At 44.3% G+C, this 23,341-nt stretch overlaps 1 protein-coding gene across 1 annotated transcript in view; it reads left to right on the top strand.

The window, feature by feature from the left end:
- Positions 1 to 231: 231 nt before the first annotated feature.
- The window catches only part of ADAM10 (ADAM metallopeptidase domain 10), a 120,915-nt gene continuing 97,805 nt past the window's right edge, over positions 232 to 23,341 (top strand). Inside the window, exon 1 of the mRNA XM_040968960.1 lies at positions 232 to 733. Within this exon, the coding sequence (XP_040824894.1) occupies positions 679 to 733 (55 nt within the window). The 5' untranslated portion in view covers positions 232 to 678. The remainder of the gene's footprint in view (positions 734 to 23,341) is intronic.

Raw genomic sequence — 23,341 nt, 5'->3', positions numbered from 1 at the left:
GGCGGCTGTGGGGTACCACGAGAAGCAGAGAAAGCAGAAGCGAAACCTCGGTTCCCGGCGAGCGCACCAAGTGCGCAGCGCTGCCCGTACACCTGTCAGTGCTCAGTCCCCGGGCGCGGAGAGCCAGGCGGCCGCGCACACGCCGCTTCACAGCGCTCCAGCCCGGCGGGGGCGGGACCAGCGCAAGCCACGCCCCCGGCCCAATCCCAGCTCTCCGCCGGCGGACAGGAAGCGGCGGCGGGCCCGGCAGCCGGGAACCCGGCCCCCGCGCGCATGCGCACGGCCCGGGGGCACCTGGGGGAGGGGGAGGGGCGGGAGGTAGGGGCGCGGCGGCGCGCGCCGGTTGGCTGCGCGCGCGTCACGTGGTAAGGAAGGAGGCGGAGGCCCGGGGCTCGGGGGAAAGGAGGGGGGATAGAGGAGAGGGAAGGCGCCGGGGAAGGAAAGCGGGGACGGGAGGAAGGAAACGAGCGAGGGGGAGGGAGGTCCCTGTTTTGGAGGCGCTGGGCGCGTTGCCGGCCCCTGAAGTGGAGCGAGAGGGAGGTGCTTCGGCGTGTCTCCTGCCGGGGGAGGTCCCGGCTTCCCGTGGAGGCTCCGGACCAAGCCCCTTCAGCTTCTCCCTCCGGATCGATGTGCTGCTGTTAACCCGTGAGGAGGCGGCGGTGGCGGCGGCGGCGGAAGATGGTGTTGCTGAGAGTGTTAATCCTGCTCCTCTCCTGGGCGGCGGGGCTGGGAGGTGAGGCTCGACCCGGAGCGCCGGGGGAGGGGGCTCGGTGCTGGTCAGCGGCCGCGCGGCGGAGCGGCGGAGCGGCGGAGCGGCGGCCGGGCCGAGCGGACACGGCTCGCAGTCAGCCCGGCCGGCCGGCGGCGCCACTCGGGCGCGCCGCGCTGTCCGCTCCCCATTGTCCCCCGCGCCCCGACCGCGCGTTCCCTTCCGCGGCGGGCCGTGGGGGAGACTCCGCGCCTCCCGCGAGGCCTGCCCCGCTCCCCGTCCTCCCACCGCTCCGGCCGTGCGGGAGTAGCAAAGTGGGGGAGATCCGGTGGCGCCCCAGGCCGGAGGGCTCGCATCCCCCTTCCAGCCTGCTGCTGGGCTGGCGATCTTGGCCGCCGTCGGTCCTCGCTCACCCTCGTCGCCCTGCCCCGGTGGCGGGGACCCCGGAGTCCGCTCCGCCGCCGGGAAGGGCCGCGCAGACTCGTGGGGGAGTTATGATGTTTGCAGCCGGGCTCGTGCATTGTTCTGTACCGGGCGAGGCGAGCCGGACCGACCCGGTCCCGCAGAGGGGCAGCGGGCAGCATCTCCTGCCGCTTCGGCTGTCCTCGGTGCCCTGCAGCGAGTGTCCGCGCGTTTGCAGCGAGATCGCACGAGGGTGTGTTTGTGTGGAGTGAAAACATTTCTGTCGCCCGGGGAAAGGGTTTGATAGGTAGCGGGATGAGCGGTTTCGGCTTGTTCTGTTGACCTGAAGGCGGGAGTGGGTCTTTGTAGAGTCCAAGGAGGGTCCTTGCGTGACCCAACTTGAGAGTTTCCAACTCTCGGTGTAGTTAGTGGACTGTCAGAACGGTGCCCTTCCCCGCCCCCAACCTTACTGAGGGGAGTTAAATTTGCTAAGATCAAGTAGTTTATTGCTGACTTGGGATCTGAAAACAGCAATTTTGATTTCCATCGCATGCTAGAATTCGCTGCAGCCTTTGGGTCTTCTGTAAAGTGCTTTATTTGAGGTGTTTTGACTTAGCCCAAAGTAAAGACGTCGAAAAGCATTGAATTAAGATTTTGTTTCAGGGGTGCTTTGGACGAGCGGCTCTGGCTTCGTTTGATAGTTGAGCGGGCCGTGTAGTGTATTGTTTCTGTTCTGTTCTTTGTCGTGTTGGCTGATGACTGCTGCCCCAAGCATGCTTCCAACCTGAGTCCTGCCGAGGCGGAGTGTGGTGCTGAGCAGGCAGACTTCTGTTGTATTTTGCAGCGTTTGTTTCTGAGACATTTGAGATGAAGAGCTGCTAATAGTTGTCTAGCTCCGAAAAGGATTGTGTGTTGAAGACCTCTGGAAGGTCCTTTGCCTGTAACATTTGGGTTTCTAAGTGGTTTCCAGCAAATCGTCTTTCAGCCCGTTTTGGCGTTTTTTTTTTTTTTTTTTTTCGATTATGGTTGAGGAGTTGACACTGTTCTCTGTGGTGATAAAAAGTAAGACAAACACTTCAGGCACTTTAAACTGCTGATGGGTAGTAGTGTATCAATAATGTCCATTTTAAAGATTGAAAGCACTAGTCCTAATGGTTGTTCGTTGTTTGAAATAAATTAACAATATAATCTTTGGGTTCTTATCCTTGCATTCAGTTTTCCAAGTCTAGAACTCTGGAATCATTTCCTGCATTAAAGTGGCTGATTTTTGGTTCAGCATAATTGTCTCCAAAAAAAGCTTAGATTTTTAGTTTTACAGTTAAGATTGTTGCTTTTGGACACATGGTGATACTTGTAATTTTGTTTTAATTCATACTGTTTTCATCTACTAACTTGAGCTATTTATGGTCAAGTTTGTAAGATGTTTATATGGTGATGATTTGTAGACTAGAGTTCAATCAAATAAATATATATATATGTTTTAGCTGACGTGAGAAGTGAATATATTTTTGTAGATTAGAAGTTGTGGAAATACAGATTTAACTTTCAGATACTTAATAAAACCTTTCAGTTTTCACTTCTCTGATTTGTTCGTCACTGTTGTGTGTGAATTTTTTTCCTGTATGACATAATGAGGGATGGGAAGCTGGAAGGGAGAATGAAAGAATTTAGAATCATAAAACTTAAGCTTTTCTAATATTGTCCATTTCTGGCACATGTTTCATCTGCTTAAATTATGTATAAAATACTTTAATTTTCTGTAACCACATTAAAAATTTATTGGAATTCTTTGCAGTGGATATAGCCCTAGGATTTTTTTAAAAAAGATTTATTTATTTATTTGAAAGGCAGAGTTAACAGAGAGAGGGAGAGACAGAGAGATCTTCCTTTCACTGACTGACTCCCCAAGTGGCTGGGCCAGGTGGAGATCAGGAGCTACATTGGGATCTCCCACATGGGTTCAGGAACCCAAGCACTGAGCCTGTCTTTGACTGCCTTCCCAGGTGCCTTGATAGGGAGCTGAATCAGAAATGGAGCAGCTGGGAGTTGATCTGGCACTCAACTGTGATGCAAATGGTGGCTTAAGATTGTGCTGTGACACCAGTCCTTAGAATTTTTATATATGTGATAACGTTTTTAATATGTATATGTAAGAGTTAACTTCCTTCATGAAAGTTAACTGATTTGTTTGAGAAGTTGGAAAGTATGGGGCAGTAGATTAATTCTGTAATGTTTTGATTCGATGAGATCATTCATGAGATGAGTTTGGAGATTTTATATGTATATATATATATATATTTAAGATTTATTTATTTCCACTGAAAAGTCAGGCATACAGAGGGGAAGATCTTCCATCCGATGATTCACTCACCAAGTGGCTGCAATGGCCAGAACTGAGCTGATAAGCCAGGATGCTGGCACCTCTTCCGGGTCTCTTACATTGGTGCAGGGTCTCAAGGCTTTGGGCCATCCTTTACTGCTTTCCCAGGCCACAACAGGGAGCTGGAAGGGAAGTGGGACCACCGGGACAGGAACCAGTGTACAATGGGATCCTGGCACGTGCAAGGCGAGGACTTTAGCTTCTGGGCCTCTGTGCCAGGCCCTATATCCTTTTTTTTTTTAAGATATATTTATTTTTATTGGAAAGGCAGATTTAGAGAGGAGGGACAGAGCAGGAAAGATCTTCCCTGTGCTGGTTTACTTCCCAAATGGTCCCTTGGTCGTAGCTTAGCTGAGATGAAGCCAGGAGTCAAAAAGCCTCTTCTAGGGTTCCCACATGGGTGCAGGGTCTTAACCACTTATGCCACGCTCTGCTGCCTTTCCAGGCCATAAGCAGGGAGGCTAGAAGGGAAGTGGAGCAGGTGAGATAGGAACTGATGCCCCTATGGGATGCTGGCGCTTGAGCTAGACAATTAGATTGTCCTCACACCAGCCCCACACCCAAACAGGCTTCTTGTATTTACAAATTTGATCTAAGTTCTTTGCTTTGTATTATATGCTCTGTAGAAGTAAGTTTTCTTGAAGTTTGGCTAAAAACATTGCAAGTATTAAAGCTTAAGCTTAAGGTGTTTTTTGGACGTTAACCAGCAAATAAGGATTCGTGAAGTTAATGAAAGAGACAGGCTTTGTGGCTTTGGTGAGCTCTGACTCCTCATCTCTTTAACCTAAGCTGAGAATTCCATGAGCACTGTCATTTTTACAAGGCCCCTTCCAGACCATCCCCTTCAGTAATAGTATCTTGGAAGTGGGTGTATGGAATCTGTTAAGGGTTGAGCAGCAGGCCACTTCTCTGTTTTAAGAGAAAACTTCAGGGGTGTGTATTTGTATTATCTGACCAAGGGCTTAAGTAGCATTTCTATAATGCCTGTTGTGTGACTAATAACCATTTCAGGAGTTCCCCTTCCCTTCCTTTCTCTCCTTCTTCTCTCTTCCTCCTCTCCCTTCCCTTTTTTTCTTCCCTATAATTTAAGATTTATTTATTTGAGAGAGAGAGGTATTAATGCAATGGCCAGGGCTGGGCCAGGACAAAGCCAGAAGCCTGAAATTCCTTCCTAGTCTCTTCTGTGGGTGGCAGGGCTTCTGCTGCTTTGCCAGGTGTGTTAGCAGGGAGCTGGATTGGAAGTGGAGCAGCCATACTGAAGTGTCTGTCTGTAGGCTTCTGCTTAACAGTACCAGATACTTACTTTTCAGCATTTATGAGAGGTAATATTTTTCAGTTAGAAATCGAGACTTGTAGAGATAAATTTGCTAACATCACTCACCTGTAAATGGTGAATTACCTTCAGATCCAAGCCATTTTGACCTCAAAGTCTGTTTCTTTTCTTTTCTTGAAAAAGATTTATGTATTTTTTTATTTGAAAAGGAGAGTGACAGAGAGCGAAGAGGGAGCTCCTGTCCTCTGCTTTCGACCCTGAGTGGCCGTAATTGTTAGGGGTAGGTCAGACCAAAGGAACTCGTTCCAGGTTACCCTGTGGGCGGTTGCATCCTAGGCACATCCATTATGGCATGTCAGGATCCCAAGTTACAGCATTTGTGTTTGTTTAAAAGATTCAGTTTATCTGTTTGAAAGGTAGAGTTAGAGGGAGACACAGAAATCTTCCATCCCCTGGTTCACTCCCCAAATGGCTAGGATGGCCAGTGTGGCCTACTCAGAAGTCAGAACCCAGGAGCTTCTCCCAGGTCTCCTAAGTGGGTGCAGGAGTCCAGGGACTTGGGTCATTTTCTGCTGCTTTTCCCAGGGAGCTAGATGGGAAGTGGAGCAGCCAGGACCCGAACCTGAGCTCGCATAGGTATCAGTGTTTTGGCTGATTGCTTTACCTGCTACATCACAAAGCTGACCTCCCCATGTGACAGTTTAATTCCCTGTACCACATTGTCTACTCTTGTCATTTATTTGTGTTACTTTGAAATGATTAGAAGAGTTTTGCTAACATTGGGGTTATATTTTAAGTAGGATGACTGAACTTAAAAAACATCTAGTGTAAAGTACTGAAAAATATGGTTTGTGGAAAGGATGGGAGCAGGGCAAGGGCAGTCATTGGTCATGGCTGCTAATACCGAGTAGTTTCAGTGAGAGACCTGTATGTGATCGCTAACTGGGGAGATACATTGTAGTTAGAAAAAGCTGTAGCCTGAGACTACATGAAGCTTCATATTACCCCTGAGCCTGCAAGAATAGGTGCACATGCTCCAAAGTGTAACAATTAATTTGCATTTGGTCTTCTTTTCACATGGGCAACTTCATGTGACAAGCTTGGATAAAAAACCCCAGAGTTTCTCTAAACATCTCTCTCTCTTTTTTTTTTCAAGTTAAAAAAACTGATTTGATGACTGTTAATGATTCTTCCTAGCAATTCTAAAACGTCTGCTTGTTCTAAGTTAAAAAAAAAAATCCAGCAGAGATACTTCTGACTAATCTAGCTGTCAATGTTTATACTAGGAAAAAGGAAGTACTGTCAAGGATAAGTGGGAAAACTGTACTAACTTTATTAGTTGGATTCCTGCCGGGACAGTTACTACCTGCAGTGCTGGTGAGGGTCCTTCTGGCCTAGTGAGGTTGCAGGAGACAACAGTACTGGGAACAGGTTTTAGGGAAGGTAGTCTGTCACTTGATCTGGGTGAATTCATTCTGAAGCTATTGCAATTCTAATTGGATTGGAACAGTGTCACATGCACAGTGACTCCATTGCTGTTTAGTCACCACGGTTTTATTGTGTGGCTGTGATGCTGAGTGAGAAGAAAAGTAAAAGAAACAAACCAAAAACAAAAAAACATTGAGTGTGTAGAGTACATGAAAGTGTAGATAGAAAAATATAGTTTCAGTTGATGTGTTCTGCTTGAAGCTGAAATTAAGATTTGTTAAACTCACAGGACATTGGCCAGTTGGGAAGTTTTGTGAAGGAAAAGAGAATGGCTTGTAGTTTAGTAGGATGTTTATAGGTTCACTACCCTGGAATGAATACTCTGTGATAGGAGAGAAGGAGAAATTCTTTTTTTTAAAAAAAGATTTATTTTGTTTTTTTATTGGAAAATCAGACATACAGAGAGGAGAGACAGAAAGGAAGATCTTCTGTCCATTGATTCACTCCCCAAGTAGTCACAATGGCTGGAGCTGAGTGGATCTGAAGCCAGGAGCTTCGTCCGGGTCTCCCATGCTAGTGCAGGGTCCCAAGGCTTTGGTCCAGCCTGGACTGCTTTCCCAGGCTATAAGCAGGGAGCTGAATGGAAAGTGGGACTACCGGCGTATGAACTGGCGCTCATATGGAATTCTGGGATGTGCAAGGTGAGGACTTTAGTTGCTAAGCTACTGCGCTGGACCCAGAAGGAGAAATTCTTACTGAATCTTCGTAACCAAGACTGTCATTATTTTCTAGATCATGATAACTACGAGGTACAGTATTGGAAAATGTTGATTGGAATCCATATTGATTTGGGATTTGATTAAACGAGAGATAAATTAGCCGCTTGATGAACTGGGTAATGCTGTTTGGATTAGAGTAGTTATTGTGGAAATAAATAAGCGAAGAACAAAAGATTACATGGAATAAAACTAGAAAGACATGGCAAACAATGTGAGTGAAGCTAACGAAATTTACTGAGGGCTCACAGTTAGATTTAGGTCTCAGAGGCCATTACATTGGGGAGTCTGGTTTCATAAAACTTTGAGAAACGGAGTCTTTGAAGTTGAAAATGTCCAAGAATTTGAGTCTTGGTATAAGGTTGTGAGATGGGGTGGGGTCTTAGAGTCTGGGCTTTTGTTCTACTTGTGTGCCAGTAGAACTTGGGGGCTAGTCGAAACCTTAATGTGAACTTATGGTAATCTGTGACTGCAAATATTTGGAAAGTGCTGCTGTAGATGGTGGTTGAGAGAAGTTTAGCGAATTTTGAATGCAGAGGATAAATTAAAGATGTACTGGGGCCTTGGTGGCATGGCCTAGCGGCTTAAGTCTTCACCTTGAACACGCTGGGATCCCAGCCCAAAGCCTTGGGACCCTGTACCCGTGTGGGAGACCTGGAAGAAGTTCCTGGATCCTGGCTCCGGATCGGTGCAGCACTGGCTGTTATGGTCATTTGGGGAGTGAACCATCGGACAGAAGATCTTCCTCTCTGTCTCTCCTCCTTTCTGTATATCTGACTTTGCAATAAAAATAAAATAAATCTTTAAAAAAAAATGAAAGATGTACTAACAATGGTTTAAAATTTTTTTTTAAAGTAACTTGTTAAGTTGGATAGACTAGGTTCTTTGTTGAACAATATGCTTAATATTTTTGATGATTCAGTATGACTGGATTTTAGGGTTTTTTTGCACTTAGATAACCTTTTATTCTTTTTCCACAACCATTTTGAAGTACCCACATACATGTATTATTAACTTCCTATTTCAGAGATGGATTTGGGAAGCCCCTTCTGATTTTTGACTTAAGTCAACTGTGTGTAATTTGTGAAACAAAATTTTCTTTGTCTTTGCTTGGCATTCGTGGTTGCAAGATACAGAAACTTAGAGCCTTGGGACCCTGCACCCATGTGGGAGACCCAGAAGTAGCTCCTGGCCCCTGACTTCGGATTGGTTCATCTCCAGCTGTTGCAGCAACTTGGGGAGTGAATCATCGGACAGAAGATCTTCCTCTCTGTCTCTCCTTCTCTCTGTATATCTGCCTTTCCAATAAATAAATAAATAAATAAATAAACAAATAAATACACCTTAAAAAAAAGTTCAAGTGACACCCGCAGAACACTCTTCCTCATGTCATCAAATGACCTCCCCCCATTCTCAGGTGCTGATGTAATTTGATGGCAAGGAGTGCATCTCTCCTTCTTTCCTGCAGACACCAGATAATTAAAAAAAAAAAGAAAAAAAAAAAAGGTTTGGGAGGCGGGGGTCCAGGCACAATGGCTTAATTGGCTAATCTACCCTAAGCACCAGGATTCCATATGAACACTTGGATCATGTCTGGGGTACTCCGCATTCCATCCAGCTCCCTGCTTGTGGCTTGGGAAAGCAGTAGAGGACGGCCCAGAGCCTTGGGACTCTGCACCTGCATGGGAGACCTGGAAGAAGTTCCTTGCTCCTGGCTTCGGATTGGGTCAGCTTCAGCCATTGCAACCATTTGGGAAGTGAATCAGAAAGAGCTTTCTCTGTTTCTCCTCTCTATAAAATGTGCCTTTCTAATAAAAAGGAAGGAAGGAAGGGAGAGAGGGAGGGAAACATTTGTGACACACAGGTTCCTAAGTACTTGACCCTCCCACTCCAGTCTGAGGTACACATGTGCATGCATCCCTCTCAACTATGTTAACAATACTAAAAAGAAAAAAAATAGATATTTAGGAAATAAAGAAAAAGGAATAAAAATAAATATTTCTTTAAAAAGCTAAATCCAAAGTTAAAAAATTCAGATGCTGCATATGTACTCTACAGGCCTGGAAGAACCAGCCATCATATCCCCCGTGTGCATCTTTGCATGCTGTGCATTGCACAAAAATCAGCAACTGAGAAAACCCAGTCCCAGTATATGCACTCCATGGTCAGACCACACATCCTGGGATTTTCCCTGTAGCCAGAGTTCAAGTCCAAAAGTTCAGTTGGGGAGTCTCACAAGAAACTTTGCTTGGGGTGACCTCCGACTTGACTCTTGTGTGCACCAGCCAGGGCAGGGACAGGTGTGGTCTGCCACCTCTACCAGCCAGTGCACATACTGATGGATGCAGCAGCCTGTTCCCAGCCCCATTTCTTCCATGTGCCAGCAGGTGCTCTGGCCCAGTCTGAGATGACCTAGGAGGGGAACACTGCCTCCAGCTCTCTGTGTAAAACAGGGGGTGCTGTAGTCCCATAGAGGCAAGCCCACAAATTCCCTGTATAATCTGCTTCCAGATCCGGTTCTCTTATATTCTGGTGGGTGCTACAGCCCAGTTGACCTGATGTTCGTGGGTGGATACTGTGGCCTAACCTGGCCAGGCATTCCCTCTCACCCCCAACTGCAGGTTTTGCATGCACCAGTGGATGGTAGGTGATGCTATTTAGCACAGCATAGGTCTCCCCTGTGGGCAGGTGTTTTGGACTATGTCCTCTGGTGTTCCCTCTCTAAACCACTTTGTCTGAGCTCCCTCACTTATCTGCAAGTGCAGTGACCCGGTCCATGGAAGACCCCAGAAATCATTCCTTCCCTATCAAACATACCCTTACCCTCTCCCACTTCAATTGTCTAGAAGTTGTCTATGGCAATTTGCAGTATCACCATCTGGTGTCGTCCTCCCCCGACTCCCTACCATCCTTGCTACTGCTGGTGGCCAGGAAGGCATGCCTCAGCCTGGAGTTCCCAGTCTCCACTTTCCCAGCATATCTTAAAACAAAACAAAATAACACAAAAACAGACTAGACAACTATGCTGGCACACTGGTATTGTTAGTACAAATTTGGCATTAAGCGGGCCAGAAGGCCCACCAGTTATTGGCTGCTTTCGATCAGCATGTAACACATGCTTAAGTACAAGGCAGCCTAGGCAGGTGCTTACAGCTGAGGTTGGATTCAGGGTTTTTTTTTTTAAGATTTATTTATTTTTATTGGAAAGTCAGATACAGAGGGAGGAGGAGAAACAGGAAGATCTGTGCAATGATTTACTCCCCAAGTGGCTGCAACGGCCAGTGCTGTGCCGATCCGAAGCCAGGAGCCAGGGATTTCCTCCAGGTCTCCCACTTGAGTGCAGGGGTCCAAGGCTTTGGGCCGTCCTCCACTGCTTTCCCAGGCCACAAACAGGGAGCTGGATGGGAAGTGGAGCTGCCGAGATTAGAACTAGCGCCCATATGAGATTCTGGCACACTCAAAGTGAGGATTTGAGCCACTATGCCACCACGCTGGGCCTAGATTCAGGTTTTAAAACAATACAGATAGGGCCTGGCGCAGTAGCCTAGTGGTTATGGTCTTTGCCTTGCATGTGGCACGATTTCATATGGGCACTGGTTTGTATTCTGTCTGTCCCACTTCCCTTCCAGTGCTCTGCTTGTGGCTTGAGAGGGCAATGGAGGATTGCCAGAGGCCTTAGGACCCTGCAACCACTTGGGGAACCAGGAGAGGCTCCTGGTTCCTGGCTTCAGATTGGCTCAGCTCTGGCCATTGTGACCATTTGGATAATGAAGCAACAGCTGAAAGATTTTTCTCTCTGTTCTCACTGTAACTATGACTTTACAATAAAAAAAATATATATTTTTAAAGATTTATTGTTATTATTATTATTTTTATTGGGAAGGCGGAGAGACAGAGAGGAAGATCTTCCATCCGATGATTCACTCCCCAAGTGAGCGCAACGGGCCGATACTATGCCGATCCGAAGCCAGGAGCCTCTTCCGGGTCTCCCAGGCGGGTGCAGGGTCCCAAAGCTTTGGGCTGTCCTCGACTGCTTTCCCAGGCCACAGGCAGGGAGCTGGAAGGGAAGCGGGGCTGCCGGGATAGAACCGGCGCCCATATGGGATCCCGGGCGTGCAAGGCGAGGACCTTGACCACTGTGCCACCACGCTGGGCCCAATAAAAATATTTTTTAAACACTATGTTTTGTACTCTTTTAAAAATTGCTGTAAGAGTATATGCAAAGCAGGTTATGAGGTATTTATATATGGTGAAGTTTGAATCTTGGCATTGTTGTTTATATTTTTTCTATTATTTATATACTTTTTAACTCTCAAGCTGCTTTATAATGAGTTAACTGACTAGTATTTTGAAAATTTATTTATTTATTTGAAAGGCAGAATTAGAAGCCAAGAGAGATCAAATGTTTGCTGGTTCACTTTCTACAAGGCTTCAGTGGCTGCGGCAGGGCCAGGCTAAAGCCAGGAGCTTGGATCTCTGTCCCAGTGCTCCCAGGCGGGCAGGGCCCAAGCTGTGTGCTGCTGCTTTCCCAGGCACTTCAGCCAGGGCCGAGTTGGAAGTGGAGCTGTCAGTTCTGGAAGTGGTGTTCCTTTGCAATGCTGGTGTTGCAGGTAGAGGCTTATCCTGCTGGTGCCGATCAGCATCTTTACTAAGATGAGAGTTGTAGGAAGGAAGCAACCTTGTCTTTAGTCTGTGTGTTTCAGGACTCTGTGCGGGAGTTTGTTGTAAGTATATGTCATTAAGACCACGTAGTTGTTAAGTAAATTGTTGGTCAGTAGACTGACTTTTTGAATACATGTTACGTAGACATTGACATTCAGCAGAGGTTGTATTCCTATGAAGCAGCCTTGGTAGTACTGGCAGTCAGCTGTATTATGGAAATAGCTTCTTTAAAGGAAACTGTCATAATTATTTTTGTTAAAATTGGAATTTTTCTTATAAATGAGAAAGCGAACCCCGCAAGTAGTGCAGTAGATGGTTGGAACACCACATCGCTGGTAAGTATTAGGTATTTTGATCTCGGATAGTGGAGGGAACTATTGCCATTCTGTTGCCATTCATGCTTTTTAAGTTTTATGGAAGTGAAAGCTTGATTTTGGCAGAAATGTTTTTAAGTTTTCCTGATAATAGGTGTGGCACAATAGTCTGGCTGCTAAGGTGCTTCCTTTGAATGTTTTGGGATCCCAAATGGGCACTGGTTCTAATTCCTGCAGCTCCTGCTTCCCATCCAGCTCCCTGCTTGTGGCCTGGGGGCAGCAGTCGAGGACAGCCCAAAGCATTGGGACCCTGCACCTGTGTAGGAGACCTAGAAGAGGCTCCTGGCACCTGGCTTTGGATTGTTTCAGCTCCGGCAATTGCAACTGCTTGGGGAGTAAATCAATGGACCGAGGATCTTCCTCTCTGTCTCTCCTCTTCTCTGTTTTTCTGACTTTCCAATAAAAATAAAATATATCTTTCAAAAATATTTTCCTGATAACATAAAATTCACTTTTACCTGTGTAATGGCAGAAGTCTCTGAGTGACACTATGATCATAGGGACAGTAGAGGTTGGCAGGATCCCTTCTTTTTGGGGTGCTAAGCAAATCCTGGTGAGTCTCAAGTAGGAAGCACAGACACATGTTTCGGGGTATGATATGGAAGAAGATGAAGTAAAGGCAGTGGATTTAGGCCAAAAGGAAGGGCGTGGGTAGTGGGATAGCAGTGGTAGGGTGGTGACTGGAACTGTGTGTGTGTGAGATTGATGAGGATGAAAATCAGATTTTCTTTTTTTCTTTTTTTTTTTAAATATTTTAAATCTTTTTACTCTCTCTTTTGAACAATTTATTTGTTTTTATTTGGAAAGTCAGAATTATAGAGAAGGAGAGATTGAGAGAGAGAAAGAGAGATCTTCCATCTGCTGGTTCACTCCCCAAGTGGCTGCAATGGTTGAAGCTAGGTGTATCCAGAGCTGGCAGCCAGGAGCTTCTTTGCTGTGCCCCACCTGGGTGCAAGGTCCCAAGGACTTGGATCATCCTCCACTGCTTTCCCAGGCCATTAGTACGGAAACAGATCAAAAATGAAAGAGCTCAGACCCAAACTGGCACTGTAGGCAGAGGCTTAATGTGCTATACCAACGCACTAGGACCCACAATTAAATTTTCTTAAGTGGATTATTATTGGACTTATTTGAGGTTAGATAAAACTGGTTCAGCATAGTATAAAAATCTAAACTACATATGCAATTCCCATTTTTGGAATTTAAAATTGTGTTTTATAAGCTAGTGGTTGAAGTTTAAAATACGGTATATTTTAGATGTTTTATGCTCTTTGTGATTTATAAATATCAATTTACAATTTATAAATATTAGCTACATGGGGCCTGGTGTGGTAGCCTAATGGCTAAAGTCCTCACCTTGAATGTGCCGGGATCCCATATAGGTGCTGGTTCGAATCCTAGCAGCCCCGCTCCCATCCAGCTCCCTGCTTGTGGCCTGGGAAAGCAGTCAAGGATGGCCCATAGCCTTGGGCCCCTGCACCCGTGTGAAAGACTTGGAGGAGGCTCTAGGCTCCTGGTTTTGCGTTGGTTCAGCTTGTGTACATTTGGGGAGTGAACCAACAGATGGAAGAGCTTTCTCTGTGTGTATCTCTTTCTTTCTGTATATCTGAGTTTCCAATCTAAATAAGATAAACCTTTTTTGTAAAAGAAAGTTAAAAAAAAAGTAAGCCACATCTGCTTCTGAGCCAGACAGCTTAGAGACTAGCTGATTTGAAAAATTAGGTGTATTGAATTTTGCTTTTAATTGTAGACATACCCTTCTGTTTTGGACTTTCAGTAGTGACTGTTAAATGTAGGCATTTGTTTCCAAAAGGCGTTTTACAGATTTGTGATAAGCACATTGGCTTAATTTTGAAGTTGTGGAAAGTAGCTTACACCAGAGTACATGAACAGCACTGAAGTAGAGTGCCGAAATACGGAACATGGGCGGCCTGGAAGCTCGCTTAGTCACACGGAACACTTTTGTTAGTGAGAGTTAGTTTCAAGATCGGGTTTGTTAGTGGCATTTGGAGCCTTCAAGATCAACGTATGAGACATAGAAGGAACATTTGTCCACACAGTATGATGCCTGAGCTAACAGTTGATGACTCAAGTAGGAAGGAGATAGTTTTATGTTGGAAAAAATGCTCTTAGTACCTAATTTTGAAATTATACGAGTGAAACGTCTGCTGAAAACAACTTGATTACAAGTAATCTTTTTAAGGAATGGAAGTGAGCCAGCCTTAGCTAACTAATTCTTACACATACTCTCGTTTATTGTAATTGAGTTTTTCTGTAAATAGGAAGACTTGTACTGTCAAAACATTTTTGCAGATTTTCTTCCATTCTTAAGGTTATAGAAGCAGCTTTATGGGGTATAGACAGGAAAAATGATTATTTTATGATATTGCTATTTTAACACAAAGATAGTGAATAAGACTTTTATTCAGTTTTTTGCCCTATTTTATATTTAATTTAGATTGAGAAATAAGATTGTGAATTTTAGATCACAGTCTAAATCTATTGGGAAGAGAAGTTCTGCAGGGTTTTGGGGATGTAAGAACCATAAATTTGGAAAATAGTAAGAATGGTTGGCATTGTATTTTAAATACTTTTTGTCTACTAAATATTAGCTTATTCTTCACAACACCCCTGAATTTTGTTGTTGTCAGTTTACAGATGAGGTAGTAGGGTCATGGACGGTAAGTTAAGTTGTCTGAAGTCAGAAAAAGCAAATAGTTATTGATTGAGGGGAAGGTGGGATTTGAATACAGTCAGCATGGCTCCAGAATTCCAGCTCTTACACATTGCTGTCTCTAAGAAACATGACTTGTGCTTTAAAAATTAATGTGAGGTGGGATTTTCATTCCTAGATCTTGCCTTTGCTTAAGGGTAACTCATTTTGCTATCACAGCATAATTTAGACTTTGAGCAATTTGTCTTTTAGTCACGTTCTTTTTTTTTTTTTTTAAAGATTTATTTATTTATTCGAAAGTCAGATATACAGAGAGGAGGAGAGACAGAGAGGAAGATCTTCTGTCCATTGATTTACTCCCCAAGCGGTTGCAATCGCCGGAGCTGGACTAATCTGGAGCCTGGAGCCTGGAGCCTAGAGCCTCCTCTGAGCCTCCCAAGCGGTGCTGGGTCCCAAGGCTTTGGGCCATCCTTTACTGCTTTCCCAGGCCACAAACAGGGAACTAGATGGGAAGTGGGGCCGCTGAGACTAGAGTGACTGCTACATCAGGAAGTATTTTATGTGGGCAGGAGCAATGGTATGTGAACATAGCTTTGAAGTTATCACATCATCATGGCCTTTTTGATAAAGATGTTAATAGGGATGAACCTAGCTCTAGAATATGTTAGGTATCGGAAAAAATTGTTAACGGCCAAATGGAAAGTTACTTGACATAAACAAACAGCAGTTATCTAGAAACTTTCCTTAGTGCAGCTGTCATTTTCCACTGATGTCAGATTAGAAATATATTACTGTGTTCAAGGTTAAATGCATTTTCATCACTGTCAAGTATCTCTTGTTGAGAACTATGTACTAGAGTTTCTTCAGTGAATATTATTATTTTTTCTCCAGTGTATGTTCTTGTTCTTTATCTGGATATAAGGAGTTAAGATTATAGCCTTTGAGTCCTTTCTGTTTTTTTTTTATTTTTGTTAATTTTATTTTACAAGTAGAGGGAGAGGCGGGGGTGGGGGTGGAAAGAGAGAAAGAAAGAAAAGAGAGAGAGAGACAGACAGTTGGTAGTTCTTTCTAGTCGTTGCTGGCTGGTGCTGAAGCTGAGAACCTGGAACTCAGTCCAGATCTTTCATGTATGTGGCCGGCACCCAAATACTTGAGTCATCGCCTGCTTCCTCCCAGGGGATGCAGTAACAGGAAGCCGAATCAAAGTGGAAGAGCCAGGATTTGAACCAGTCACTTGGCTGTAGGTTACAGGCATCCTGAGCTGTGTGTGACTCACGGTTGCATCAAATGCCTGGTGCCTAGTAGTTCATTTTGCCTGGCTGAGATTATGCTGGTGTATCAGTAATAACACCTTCAGGGCTATGTTTAAGGCTTTAAGCAGAACACTACTTGTTTTTGTGGACTTGTAGGCTGCTTTCTTTCATGTAAATCAGTTTTGATATATGTAAAGGATTTTAGGTTACAAATCACATGTTCATTTAAGTGGCAAGTCTTTGGATTTAATTTCTGTGCTTATATTTTAGTAGTTGCTTTTTAACTTATATCCCAGTGATCCCATATTTATATTTCTTAGCCCTTCTATCCTAAATTCATGCTTGAAATTACTAATTAGGTGTCTCTTTGGGGAATCACACTTAGATGCTCCAAACCAAACCTGTTTCTCCTCCTATGTGACTTAATTTGTAGTAGTCTTTCTCATCTCAGTTCACAGAAACCCTGTTTCTTTGCTCAGACCAGAAACCTTGAGTGTAAGGTCCTTGATACACGAGCAAATTAGTTATTTTATTTTATTGTTGCTAACATTTATTTACATAAAGTCAAAATGAGAGAGAGAGAGAGAGAGAGAGCGCTATGTCTTCCACCTGCTGGTTCTCTAAGTGGCTGAAGCCGGGAGCTAGGAATTTCATTAGGGTCTCCCATGTGGGTGGCAGGAACTCAGCTATCTGAATTTTTATCCACTGCCTCCCAGGATGCTTTTACAGGAAGCTGCAACAGAAATGGAGTAGGCAAGACTTGAGCCATTCTCTGATGTAACATATGGGTTTCTAAGCAGTGTCTTAAATCCACTGTGCCTAAGTGCTTGTTCCTATTCAGTAATTATTATAGGCACCACTTTTGGAGGGCTGTTTTATAACTTGAATCAGCAGTTCTCATCTGTGTTGACTGTTACCTGTTCTTTGGCCCCGACAACTTTGCTGTTTGCCTGTGGGATCCTGTTGTGCTGTGTGGCCGGTTTTCTGTCTGAGCACTGGCGGGGCGCACTTGCTTAAGCCCACATTGTTCGTGTGCTTGTGAATGCTGATGCTGTGCTCTGAAGTCACCACCGTGTTGGTGGCAGACAGTTCTTCTCTCCACCCTGCTTGTGAGAGTAATCCTGCAGAGTCCAAGTAGAAAGAGCCTAAGCTGTCATTTACTATATTGTTAGGTGATATTTACCAGGTGAATTTATAATCAATTTATTTCTTAGTTTACCTAATCAATTTAAAAAATGCTTTATTTATTTTTATTGAAAGTCAGATTTACAGAGAGAAGGAGAGACAGAGAAAATGATCTTCCATCACCTGATTTCACTTTCCCAAGTGGCCACAACGGCTGGAACTGAGCCGATCTGAAGCCAGGAGCCATGAGCCAGGAGCTTCTTCCAGGTTTCCCACGTGAGTGCAGGTTCCCATCCTCTCTTGCTTTCCAGGCCACATGCAGGGAGCTGGATGGGAAGTAGAGCAGCTGGGACATGAACTAGTGCTCATATAGGATCCCAGCGGATGCAAGGCGAGGACTTTGGCCATTAGGATACCACACCGGGGCCCTGTTTAGTCTATTTAACAGCATGATTAAGCATGGGTGTTTGTATTTTAGCCACTTTATAGATAGAAATAGACAGGCACAGGGAAGTAGGTAATGTATTCGAGGTCATTCAACTACTGTGAAACACAGCTGAGATTCTCATTTGTGAAGTTTAGTACTAAAAAATGAAGATAATTCTTGCAAAACTATTGGAATATAAAGTAGGCTACGGCCATATACTTCCATGGTTGTTGAAAAACTTAGATGCAATAGTAATATGTTGCTAGTTTGTCCAATGAATCATGATTAGTTGCAGAGACAAGTTTCTGAAGCATGCTCAAGGCATCTGTAGAATTTCTTTTTTTTTCCTCTGTGGTGAATAGAATTAAGGTAATTTTATTTATTGATATATTTAACTTTACAGTTTTTTTAAGATTTATTTTATTTTTATTGGAAAGCCAGATATACAGAGAGGAGGAGAGACAGAGAGGAAGATCCTCCTTCAGATGATTCACTCCCCAAGTGAGCGCAATGGCAGGTGCTATGCCGATCTGATGCCAGGAGCCAGGAGCCAGGAATTTCTTCCAGGTCTCCCATGTTGGTGTAGGGTCCCAAAGCTTTGGGCCATCCTCGACTGCTTTCCCAGGCCACAAGCAGGGAGCTGGATGGGAAGTAGAGCTGCTGGGATTAGAACCTGCACCCAAATGGGATCCCTGCGCCTTCTAGGTGAGGACTTTAGCTGCTAGGCCACAGCGCCGGGCCCAACTTTTAAGTTTTAATTTGAAAGGCAGATTTACAGAGAGAAACAATAGAGAGATCTTCCATTCATCGGTTTGTTCCCCAAGTGGCCACAGTGGGTTAGAGCTGTGCTGATCTGAAGCCAGGGGTCAGGAGCTTCTGCTGGGTCTCTCACGTGGATGCAAGGATCCGGGTACTCCAGTCATCCTCCGCTACCTTCCCAGGCCATAGGCCGGGAGTCGGACAGAACAACAGAACAACTAGAACTCCAACCGACACCCACATTTGCTGCTGGTGTCTGAGGCAGAGGTTTAGCATACTGTTCTAGTGCCAGCACCATCATTTTAGTTTTTTGAATTTGAGAGATTGAGTAGGAGCATTAGAGTGCGCTCTTTACTGCTGTTTCACTCCCTTGATCCCACAAGGTTGACATTGAGCTTGCTACTAGAACCATTGTCACCTGCTGTACCCCAAGTGTCTGGAACTGGAACAGGAACTCCACCCCATGCATTCTGATGTGCGATGTAGGCATCTCAACTGGCAGTGTAAACTGCTAGGTAAAATGTCTTGTTTTATAATTTTTTTGGGTAGAGTCATTATTTGTGTAAGTATTTATTGGAAGCCCCTGTTTTGTATCTGAATGTGTTCTAAATGTTGAAAATAACGTCAGTGAACACACCAGAGTCCCTGTTCTGTCCTCTAGGGTGGTGGAGCAGATGTCAGTTAGAAATTACATGCAGAAAAATAAAGCTGAGTGTTCGAATGCCAATGGCTGGGACATGTGCTTTTTGATAGATTGATCAAGGAAAGCTTTTTAAAAAATTGTATAGATAACCAAGATGAAGTGTGAACACCTGCCCTGCTTTGGGGGAGATGTTCCAGTCAGAGACAGTGAGGAGACTGCTGGGGGTGCGGCACACAGAGTAAGGCAGACTGGTGGCAGGGGAGATGAGAGTTGGGTGGGGTGTGCCTTTAGAAGTTGTGTGCAGCTGTGTAAACTGCAGTTAGGGTGTGGAGTTGGGAAACGTTTGGCTGGTTTTGAGCAGAAGACTGGAGGGACTTTCTTTGAACATCCTTACTCTGGCTGCAGTATAAAGACGACTTGAAAGAGGCCAGAGGTGGAAGCAAAAGACCAGTGGTCTCTCCTGGCTTTTGATCGTCCAGGCCCTTTTTAACCTGGCTGTGTTTGACACATCCTCAGCCCTGTGCCTTCCATTTCTCCGATTCGGATCACTGGCCTTTCATTTACAATCAGCTTTGGTGGTGATATCCATCTTTCAGACAGTTATGACTGTTTCCCCTAATTGTTTCATTAAAAGTGAAGTTTCTGGCACAGAAGTGGCATTGAGATGCAAGGTCGTGATAGTGTTTCTCATGTATTTGGGGGGATGATTAAGGTGTGTACTGATGGTTTCTTGAAGTACTGTGAAAACCTTGAGGAGAAAAGTACTGAAGTTTCAGTATTATTTCCAAGAAAGAGGATATTACTTCAGTAAAGAGATTATTGGAGAATGTTTTTTGTATTTTTGGGGAAAAAAAAAAGAAAAACTCCTCATAGATCATAGATTTATTTCTTATATAGGATTTGAATGCTGATTTTTATGGAACACAAAATCTGATTCCTGTTTGAATTTGGTATTACCTTGTTTAATTCATGATTTCTTTCGGCTTAATTTTTTTTTTTTTAGATTTATTTTTATTATTTTTTTCATTGGAAAGGCCAGATATACAGAGAGGAGAGACAGAGAGGAAGATCTTCCGTCCAATGATTCACTCCCCAAGTGAGCACAACGGCCGATGCTATGCCGATCCGAAGCCAGGAGCCTCTTCCGGGTCTCCCACGTGGGTGCAGGGTCCCAAAGCTTTGGGCCGTCCTCGACTGCTTTCCCGGGCCACAAGCAGGGAGCTGGAAGGGAAGCGGGGCTGTCGGGATAGAACCAGTGCCCATATGGGATCCCGGGCGTGCAAGGCGAGGACCTTTAACCACTGTGCCACCGCGCCGGACCCTGGCTTAAATTTGATATGATAGAAACAATGATACTACTTCTAAGGAGAGTACATATATATATTTAACTTTTGCTTATTTGAAAAGCATTAGGTCCTCTGTTGCTGTTCCTTCTAATCCACCTTCTCCCCCTTTTAAATCTATTTGAAAGGCAGAGTTAAAGAGAGAGAGACAGAGATCTTCCATCGGCTAGTTTATTCCCCAAATGGCTGCAGTGACTGAGGCTGGGCCACAGCAAAGCCAGGAGCCAGGAGCTTCATCCCGGTCTCATTTGGGCCATCTTCTGCTACTTTGCCAGGTGTGTTAGCAGAAAGCTGATTTGGAAGCGGAGTAACTCTGTCTCAAACTGGCACTCATATGGGATGCCAACATTGTAGGCTGTGGCTTACACAGCCAGCCCCTTTGGGCTTTCTTAATTTTAATTTAAATTTTTATTGGAAAGGCCAATTTACAAAGGGAAAAATATCTCTGCTGGTTCACTCCGCAGGTGGCTGCAACAACCAGAGCTGAGCTGATCTGGAGCCAGGAGTCAAGAGCATCTTCTGGGTCTCCCATGTGGGGGCTGAGTCCCGAGGCTTTGGCCCGTCCTCTTCTGTTTTCCCAGACCACAAGCGGGGAGCTGGATGGGAAGTGGAGCAGCTGGGACACAAATTGGTGCCCATATGGGATCCCAATGCATGCAAGGCAACAGCTTCAGCTACTGTGCTAGGCCCTTTTGATTAGTTAACAGATCCCCTCTTCTCCCTTTTTGCTTCCCACGCCCCTTTCTTCTTCCTTTCAGAGCATACACATTAATGAACTTGGACTGGCAGAAGCCAGCAAGTAGCAAGGAGCTACTACTGGTGTAGATGATCTAAAACTGGATTAGACAGCTTGGAACTGGAGGGCCAGGAAGGTCTGTCACAAGGAGAGACTGGAAAGGAGTAAGTTCAAGAGAGGAGCAGGTTGGAAGCCACCGTGTGTTCACGTTAGAGGGTGGACATTTATCTTGCTTCTCTTGAGGCTTGGTGACAGAGCTTTGTACTCTTTCCGAGTTCTTGGCTGGTTCCTAGAGAATAAGCACAAACGTCAGTTGAGTAGGTCCAGACTGCTGCATGTGGAAACAGGCCATTTTATGGTGTCTGGCTGAGGAAAGTAGGGCAAAGGTTGGAAATCAGCCTGGGTTCCTGAAGAGTACACTGTGCCAGTTTCAGCCACTAGTTGGGTAATCAAGGCATGCAGATACAATATGAGTCTATAAAAAGCACATTCTTCTGTAGTATTTTGTTTCATGTTTTCCTTCATTTTAAAGGTAGATGTCAGGTTAGTTTTTGAAAGGTCTGCACTATATGTGCTTTTAAAAAAATTTTAATATTTTTGTAGTTGTATCAGACAGGAATAGTGACTTGACTTGTTTGTGATGAGGATAATAGAATTGTAGATTTTCATGAAATCACTGAAACTAAAAAGCAGTTTCTTGGCACAATCTCTTGTTTGCTGTTACTTGTCCCTCAAACCTTAGTTGTCTTTAAAATCAGCTAATAATTCTTGCTTTATAGGCCTCTTATGTGAATTAAGTGAAAAATGTAAGTATTAAAATGGAGCCTGAGAAAAAAGTACTCAAATTCTAATTGCTATTGTAACCAATTTGTTATCATTATTGTTTAATTAAATTTTTAATTGAAAGATTCTTGAGTATAGTAAGCTCTCAGGTATCAAATGTATCTAGTATATCAGAATGCTTTTAAGTTGTGCAGGTTTAGAAAAAACATTTTACTTATTTTTACTGGAAAGGCAGAGCTACAGAGAGGAAATGAAAGTAAGAGAGAGATCTTCCGTCTGCTGGCTCATTCCCCAAATGGTCTCCAGAACTGGCTGAGAATAAAACCAGGAGGCAGGAGCTCCATAAGGGTCTCCCACGTGGGTGCAAGTGCATTTGGGTCATCTTTCTCAGGCATATCTGTAGAGAGCTGGATTGAAAGTAGAGCAGACAGGACTCAAATTGGTGCCCATACGGGTTTCCAGCATTGCAGGTGGTGGCTAACTTCACAATATTGACTCCCGGGATATTTTTACAGATGGAATAGGTATATGTAATATTTGATGTTTAATTTTTTCATTTAAAGATGTACAGTGTGAAATAAAAATATTTTTATGCCAAGTTTTTATGTGAATTTTAAAATACTTGATTTCTAAAATAGCAGTGGGAAGACAAAGCCTTAGCATAATATGACTAGGATTATATGATGAAAAGCTAAAGTTATTCTCATTAAAATTAGGCAAAAAATAGAAATGCTTTCACATATTGATATTCAGCATTGTTTGATAGTCTTATATATTATAATATTAAAATGTTATATTAGGATGTGGAAAATATTTAAGTATGAAAAGCAGAACGAATAAAATGTTAGGAAAGAAAATAAATACTATTTTAAGAATATTGCCTGGTGGACAGCAAGGCTAATCTTCTATCTGTGAAGCCAGTTCTTACATAGTCACCGGTTCCTGTCCTGTCCAGCTCCCTGGTTACAGCCGGGAAAGCAGTGGAGGATGGCTCAAGTCCTTGGGTCCCTCCAACCACCTGGGAGACCTGGAGGAAGCTCCTCGTTTCAAATCGCTCAGCTCCAGCCTTTGTGGTCATTTGGGGAGTGAACCACCTGACAGAAGACCTCTATCTCTGTCTCTTCTCTAGAAATTTGCCTTTCCAATTAAAATAAGTAAATCTTTTTTTTTTTTTTAAGATTTTTTTGCTTTTGTTGGAAAGTCAGATATACAGAGAGGAGAGACAGAGAAAAAGATCTTCCATATGCTGATTCACTCCCCAAGTGGTCACAACAACTGGAGCTGAGCCAATTCGAAGCCAAGAGCCTCTTCCAGGTCTCTCGCTCAGGTGCAGGGTCCCAAGGCTTTGGGCCATCTTTGACTGCTTTCCCAGGATATAAGTAGGGATCTGGAAGGGAAGTGGAGCAGCCAGGATATGAACCAGTACCTGTATGGGATGCCAGCGTGTGCAAAATGAGGACTTAAGCTACTAGGTTACTGTGCTGGGCCCAAGATAAGTAAATCTTAAAAAAAAAAAAAAAATCCAACGTGGTGGCCTAGCGGCTAAGGTCCTTGCTTTGAACACTCTGGGATCCCATATGGGTGCTGGTTCTAA

This window comes from Ochotona curzoniae, unplaced genomic scaffold, assembly GCF_017591425.1.
Source record: "Ochotona curzoniae isolate NIBS_2020 unplaced genomic scaffold, NIBS_Ocur_1.0 scaffold_4701, whole genome shotgun sequence".
NCBI classification, from domain to species: domain Eukaryota; kingdom Metazoa; phylum Chordata; class Mammalia; order Lagomorpha; family Ochotonidae; genus Ochotona; species Ochotona curzoniae.
Note: the sequence above shows the minus strand (reverse complement) of the source record. Positions and strands in the feature narration are given on the sequence as shown.